General features: G+C 56.3%; 1 protein-coding gene across 1 annotated transcript in view; it reads right to left on the bottom strand.

Moving 5' to 3' along the window:
* Positions 1–3,398, bottom strand: part of FGF19 (fibroblast growth factor 19) — a 4,085-nt gene extending 687 nt beyond the window's left edge. The window contains exons 1-2 of the mRNA XM_006910996.1: positions 3,167–3,398; positions 2,652–2,755 (exon numbers count right to left, since the gene is read on the bottom strand). Of these exons, the coding sequence (XP_006911058.1) occupies positions 2,652–2,755; positions 3,167–3,398 (336 nt within the window). The remainder of the gene's footprint in view (positions 1–2,651; positions 2,756–3,166) is intronic.
* Positions 3,399–7,657: the final 4,259 nt, after the last annotated feature.

Here is a 7,657-nt window from a genome sequence, read left to right as displayed (position 1 = left end):
TATTTATAAATTTAAGTTTATAAAACATTTATAAAATGTTTTCTAAATATAAAACATATTTAGCATAACGTATGTTCACGTATGAAGTACATAGAAAGTATTACACGTACGCACTGAACATATATTACATTATAATATGTGAAATGTTTTTACCGTTTCATTTTTTAATTTTCCAATTACAGCTGACACTGACCGTGTTAGTTTCAGGCACACAGCGTCGTGATGAGACATCCATAGACGTCACAAAGTGATCCCCTCAGGTCTGGTGCCTCTGACACCAGTTATTACACCGAATGAATATATTTCCTCTGTCATATCTTAACATTTATAGTAAATGTTAAATATAACATTAGGCGTATATATTAAATATACTTTATGCAACATTTACAGAAATTTACATATACTTCGTACACCTTGATATTTTATAACCATTAACTACACACTCGGGTATTTATTCCACGTATTTCAAGTATACGACCCAACATCTACATATAGTTTACATTGACCCTTTATATTTTTCAAGACATCATGTCACTTTTTAAACTTAGTCTTGTTCTGAGCAACAACATCCATAAAACCAGAGGCACACGCACATGAGCTTCCCTCACCCTGAAATATTGACATTAAAATGTCGAGTTCCCCTCCCCCCGCCCCCTATATTCCACTGGCTAAACTTTATCCAGTTTAGGACAAATTTCACTTTGGAAAACAAGGCTAAACAACTGTCCTTTAATTAAGAATCACACGTAATTCGATCTGGAGCCCAGATTAAAGAATCTAGTTCCCATTCAGACCCAAATAACCCAGTCATTCTCAGGCCTTATTGTCTGGTGCCCTGTGAGAACCGACAGCCCCCTCCGAGGCCCTCACTCCCTCTGCTCAGAGAGCCCTCCAGGCAGCCTGCCAGGATCTTCTGGATAAAGGCAGCCCCCTCCCCCAGGCCCAGGACAGCGCCTGCACCCAGCAGGGAGGGCCGGAAATGCTCGGAGAAGGGGGAAACCAGCGCCTGGACCCAGACCATTCATAGTTGATTGAGAGGTGCCAGCGAGTAAGTTCTGTCTACAATTAGAGAGTCATTACCCCTCGGGGACACAGAGGACAGCCCAAGGCAGGGAGCCAGGAGGGTTGGGCGGTAAACAACCCCAGGAGGCACCCAGTCACTTTTCTGCCCAAGCCTACAAAGGTCGCTGAACTGCAGGTGGGTGAGCGCTGTGTTGATAAGGCCCTGATAAGGCCTGCAGCCCAGGCACGGGATAAAGCCACAAACTGACAAACAAGAGAAGTAAAGCCAAATGATAGACTATGGTACTCTGCTGGGTCTTTAGGACAAATGGGCATCTCATTTTCTTCTCTATACAGAAAAATTAAATCATTTCAGGTTTCTAGGAGAATGTGGATTCTGGTTTTTTTATTAAAAAAAAAAAACAAAAAAACCCCCTCCATTTTTGCTAACCCAGCCCAGGGAGATCAAGAGGCAGAACTGGATTTTAGGTAGACATCCACCCCCAACCCCAATCACAATAACAAAAGTTGCAACTGCGGGTTAGAGCGGCTTTGGGTGTCAGCTTTCAGCCAGCTGACCACCTCGGTTCTTAGCCTCCACTCCTATCCCTTCACATAGGACCCCGCCATAAAACCTGAAAAAGGCTCTCTGGATAAACGGAATAAACGCGTCAGGGCCACAGCACGATCTTGAGACACCAAAAAGACTTGCGCTGCGGGGGGAGGACCGTATCTGCAGCTTTTGGGGGGCACCCCCCCAGGCAAAGTCTCAGTCTCCACACACACACACACACACTGTCCCCTCCAACGGAGCCCCTGGCCCAGCGGGGCTGTATTGAGGCCCTGCACCCCGCCTGGACCTCACACAGCCTGCTCTGTGTGCCCCGGCGGGAGGGGCAAGGGTTCCCTTTGAACTCCCAGCCTTTGTTCCCCGAGACCAGAGACCCAGCAGCGGAACGCTCCCTGCCCTGAGTCCCCGGTGGATACCTGGGCCATCCCAGCCCACGGCCAGATCCCCCCGCCTCCCCGAAGGCATTTGCAGCACAGGTGAGGGGGACATGAGGATGAGAACGCACTGGAATATTATTCTTACGCGTCGGCAAAAACCAGTTTTTCTAGTCGATAAAAATTAATTTAAAAAACCTACCCTATCCCAAATGTGGCTTTTTTTCTAACTTGTTTGAAGATTTACCGTTTAAAATAAAGATCTCAGTTGTGGATATACCCGTTTTCTTTCTTTCTTCTTTTTTTTAATACTGCCGGGGAGGGGCACGGAGGCGAGGACCACCCACGAGCTGGCCCAGCTGAAAAGGCCCGAGGTGCGTCCTCCTGGTTAAAACCAGAGCCGAGTAATGGGTTTTCCAATGTCCGACTGAGACGGCCTTTGGCTCAACGTGAAACGCAAAGGCGATTCTCACCCATTCTCTGGCCACTGGCCGGGACCCTAAACTTCTGTAGAAAAAAGTCGAACGTTAGTTTCCTTCATCCGGCCTTTGTCGAACTCCCTTGGGAGCTCCATGCCGGCCCCAGCGGAGGAAGCCAGGGAACTCTGGATTCGATTCAGCGCGACCCCCTTTCCCTGTAGGCCCTGTCCGGGGACAGGCGTAAGTTCCGCGTCCCAGCGCGTCCCGCCTGGTGGTGACACCTACCAGCCCTAGCATCCTGCCGTCGGCTCCCATGCAGAGGTATCGGACGCTGTGCACGCCCTTGATAGCCACGTTCCGCAGGGCGACAGCCCGGATTTCCACCAAACCTGGTGCAAGGGAAGCAAAAAGCTACAGCCGGGACCCGGGGGCCCGCACCATGTGGGTGCGGTCGGAGCAGGGGCCCGCGCCCCTCTCCCATTCCCCCAGCTCCCCGCGCTGTCTGGGGACTCGGGGTGGGGGGAGTGGAACGCCGAGGTGTCAAAGCCTAGGGTTCCCAGGAGTGAGGGGTCCGCGGAGCCGGGGGTGAGGGGGACAGGGGTGAAGGGAGAGTAACGCATGGCGCGGTAGGTCCACGCACACGTTTCACCCTCCCCCAGCGCCTCGCGCTGTCCCGGGAGCCAGGGAGGGCGAACTCGGATGTGCCCAAACTGGCGATCTCGGGATGGGAAGCCCCGCGGGAGCCGAAGAAGGTAAAAAGAAGGGGCGCTGGGCAGGAGAGGGACGCGGCGGGCACTCACTGTGCGCGCTCTGGCCCCGCGCGCAGTCCACCGCCCCATCCGCGCGGATGCGCAGGAAGCAGCTGGAGGGGCCGTGGGGGCCGGCGGTGTACAGGTGCCGCAGGCGGATGGCCTCGCCCCAGCCGTAGTGCACGTGCGGCCCCGCGTCCGAGAGGGCGAGGGGGCCCGCAGCTGAGGCCAGCCAGAGGCCGGCCAGGACCAAGGCGCGGGCTACAGCGCACGGGCTCCGCATGGCACCTCTCTCGAGCTCCGGGTGCAGCTACGGCGGCTGGGGTGCGGGAGGCAGCCGGGACGCGAGACTGTGCGTGCCGAGGTGGTGGAGGTGGCCGCAGCCCTCGAGACAGCCGTGCACCCCTAGTGCGCTGCTGCTCCGACGGCGCGGCGACTTGAGGCCGGCGGCCTTATATAGCACGTCTTACCCTCCCGGCGGGTGGGTGCCCGCGACACCGAGCATTTCTTATCGGAATTGCATCAGGCCCCCGCCCCCGCACACACCCACTCACACCCCGCCTCCGGCCCCAGCCCCCTCTCTGGGCTGCGTCTGGGTGACCCCGCCCAGGCCGCCTGGATCTGGGGGAGGAGGGGAGGAGGAGGAGGAGGCCCCGCTTTGCGGGAGGGTTCGGGGGCGGGGAGGTGGGGGCGCTCCAACCCGCCGCGAAGTGGCGGCGCCGGCGGCCAGGTCGTTCTAGGTTGGGCGAGTTTGATTTTTATAAAGCAATAAAGGAGACAACGGAACCCCGCCCCCAGGCCACGGCTCCCCAGGAAATGCGCTCGTCCCGGGGCGCTAGCAGGGGCGGAGGCAGGAATCCCGGGACCAGAGATTGAGGGGCGCTGAGCTTTGCATCCCTTGTGGTCTCAGTGTGGCTGCTGAGCCTGCAGCGGCCTGTGCTCGAGCCTGTCTGGAAAAACGTCTCCCCTCCAAAGCCCCATCCGCTCCCGCCCGGCCTCCAGTCCGCGGACGTGAAGTCGTCCATTAGAATTTCCCCTGCAGCTCGGACCCTCTCACGTTCTCCCACCTTGTGTTCTCGCGGTCCCTGCCCCCACTCCGACCCCGGCCCCTTTTATCCGGGTAAATTGTACCCCGACGGGGGGCCGGGCGCAGTCTCGCTCTCGGAGAAACAATGGGCGCGTTGCGCGGGCGCCGCTAGATGGCGCTTAAGCCCGGATTTCGGCTCACGCGCCGCCCCACCCGCGGCGCACCCCGGCGCTGGAGCCTGGCTGGGCGGTCGTTGTGAGGGGGCCTTTGCGGGCAGAGCTGCTTGCAAAGTGCAGACTGGGAAACTGATTTACCAGCTCAGGCCCGGGCGCGCCTCTGTTTCCGAGATGCCTTTTGTCTTTGGGCCAGTCCTGGGGTCCCTGAGCGCAGTGCGGTCTGAGAGGCGGGGAGCCTCTTACCTGGTGGATAGGGGCAGGGGGGCACTTAACGCGCGCAGCGGGGGTCGAGCTGGCACCCGGGGAGAGGGGAGAAATAGGGGCCGCTCAGCGAAGTGGCTCCTGCAAACCAGAGGCCTTTAATATGCTCCGAAAATGGAAACAGCATCCAGAGAAGGCCCAGGCGGGAAGGAGAGGGGTCCTCCCAGGGGGCTTTGGCTCCACACCGATTCTTTTTCATTATTCTTCCAGCCCCACCTCCCACTCCCAGGAGGCCGGTTTTGGGGAAGAGCCGCAGTGGCTCGGCGCAGAGGCGATGGGAGGGCAAACGGTGGCGACACAGGGAGAGGAAGCAGTGCCAAGCTTAATGAATTTCAATGAGCGAAGGCCATGTCCATATCCCAGCCAGTGACTGGCGTTAATGACGGAGCGCGCAGAAAATGTCACCAGGAAAGTCTTTACAAAAAGACATCATCTCAAAGGCTTTGTAGACCAGGGACCCCCACGCTGTGTGTCTTGGTTCAGAAAGCCGTGGCTTCTGTTAAATCTAATTACTTCCCCCCTGTGGCTTTAAATCGACGGCGGCTTCTATTAAACTTAATTACCCTCCCCTGCAGCTTTCGTTTTTAAAGATCCTGGATAAATGCAAGGCCTGAGGAGGATGGCAGGGGCTGTACCGGGGGACGCGCCCCCAATCAGACCTGGGGGGGTGGCGGGAGAAGGGGGGACGCCGGCTTCTGGCTCTACCCCTTCCTCAGCTGCCCTTCTTGGGGCCACGGTGGGAAGAGAGAGGCCTGTGACCTGGGGGCTGAGGCGCATGGCAAAGGCCGCAGCTTTCCATTCTGTTCTGAGCACTTTTTAGGTGTTCTCGGCTAACTCCCCACGAGAAAGCCCATGACATTCTGCGGTCCCAATTGAACAGATGGAGGGGCCTAGAAAAATGGCAGAGTGACCCAAGGCTGCACAACCTGTAAATGACGGACCTGGAATTTGAACCCAGGCCGTCAGGCTTGTAAATCCTGGCCATGCTGTGTTGGGGGACGTGGTGTGGCCTGCTGTGGGGGCGGCGGGGGTGACAGGGTCAGACCCTCTGCAGCACAGGTCCACGCTGGGCCACTCCCTGGGCAGGCCATGAACCTGCCAGGCCTGTTGCCTCCTCTTGCCTGCTGCCGGCCTTCTGCTGGGGTCATATGGGAGAGTGGACATAAAGCGCCTGGGGCGTAGCTGGTGATGAATGAAGGCCAGCCACCAACGGTCTGTCCGCGGTGTGCTGGACATTTCACAGCCGCAGCAGTGCTCTGAGAGTTTAGGTGATTAATCCGTGCTACACGTGCAAAGGCGGAGATTGACAGAGTTGGCCAGGCAGCCGGGGAGGTTTTGCACCCAGGTGGGCGGGGCACCCGGGCCTGGGCAGGTTCGCCGGTACCTGTGGTCTGTGTGATTGGAGGAAGCCGAAAGGGGCAGAGGAAAGGCAGCCTTGGCCAGCAGGGGGCGCTGCGGCTAAGGCTGACCAGGTGAGAGCTGCCTAGTCGCCCGTATGTGAAGACCTCTCCCAAGTCTGTGCGCCCGGGACCCCTACAGCCCCCAATGAGCTGGGTTGGGCTGATTTTTATTTTTCAGGCTGCATTTGGTTTGGTCCAGGTGGCTGGGCCAGTGGACCCGCCCGGGTGAGATTTCATTTACTGAGTGGAGAGAGCAATGTTAGCAGAGTCCAGGTCACCACAGCTGCCCAGTGCAGCCCAGGCGGGGCCCCACCCGTCTCAGGCCCAGAGGTCCGGAAGGGCTTGGCTGGGTGGCTTTGTTCTGGATTTGGGGTCAGCTAGGATCTTTTGAACTGCCCTAAATCCTTTCCCTGGGGTCACACTCCTTTGACTGGAGCTTGTCCGTCTGCGTGCTCCTTCGGACGGTGGCCAAGGAACGTTTCGTCATTTCTGACCCAGGTTAGAAAATCTGGTTCGGTTTCAGCCCAGTCTTTCCATTATGAAAATAATCGCTTTTCTTCCCACTCTACGGTTAGAAATTTACGAATGTGCCTTAAGCAGTCCCCTGCCCCCACCCCCAGGTCCCCTGCCCCTCCCCACGGTCGAGAAGTAACTGCAGAGGCTTCGGGGTGGGGCGTTGGTGCAAGTCTACAGCAGAAAATGACAACTGCAATGTCCGGCTCGGGACACAAAGGGTTGTGAAGACTCCGATGAAGGGACGAGCCACACCGCTCGCTCGTGGCCCAGCCGACACTGGACTCCTGAGCCTGGGCCCTATATTTTTGCTAGAATCTTCTAGAATGGTCATCGTTCCAAAAAGAGGCCTTCCCGCTAGCCAGGAAATTGGCAGGGCCCTGGAAGAGTGGGAAAAAGACGACTTCTCGGAGCCTGCGTTTCTTTATTTGTAAAATAGCAAAAAAGATGCCTGATTCTCAGGGTTAATGTAAGAATCAGAATCGATGATCGGTCGAGACATCAATATTTATGTAGAGACCAACATATAGAGGTGGGAAAAGGCTACTCTCGGGCTGTCTTTGCCATAGTTACTATTTATTTTTAAGATCTAATGACAACTCTAGAAAAGGACGAATCTAACGTTTGGTGCAGAAAGCTGATGGGTGGTGCCCGAGGCGGGAGTTGGGGGGCGGGGATCAACTGTAAAAGGCCAAGAGGAAGCTTTGGGGGGAGGGGTTGCTGAATCGACTGTGGCGTGAATAAACAGGCTGTGACATTTGTCGACACTCATCGAGAGGTGCCCTTGAGATTAGGGCTCATCTTCTTTTAAATTGTACCTCGGTGGAGGTGACCTGGAGCATCGTCACTGCAGAAGTCACACTCGTTTACGGTCGAAAATTGGGACAATCCGGAAAAGCAGAACAAAACAGCTTGAAAACCTGAAGTATCGTGGCTGCATCATGAGCCGCAGTTTCTCGATGGGTGGATTTCTTCCTCAGACTTTTAAAAAGAATTTACATATCTTAAAAAAACAAACAAACAAACAAACAGCGTGTGGCTTGTGTCCCCGCTCGCCCCACATGGCTGCAAACAGGTCCCACGGCACTAAGCGTCCCTCTGAGGCACCTGGACAGCAGCAGGTCTGAGCAGGGATCCACGGGGTGTGCGATCTGCCCCCCAGTGC

Source organism: Pteropus alecto, unplaced genomic scaffold (assembly GCF_000325575.1).
Source record: "Pteropus alecto unplaced genomic scaffold, ASM32557v1 scaffold43, whole genome shotgun sequence".
NCBI lineage: Eukaryota > Metazoa > Chordata > Mammalia > Chiroptera > Pteropodidae > Pteropus > Pteropus alecto.
This window is presented reverse-complemented; position numbering and strand designations above follow the sequence as displayed.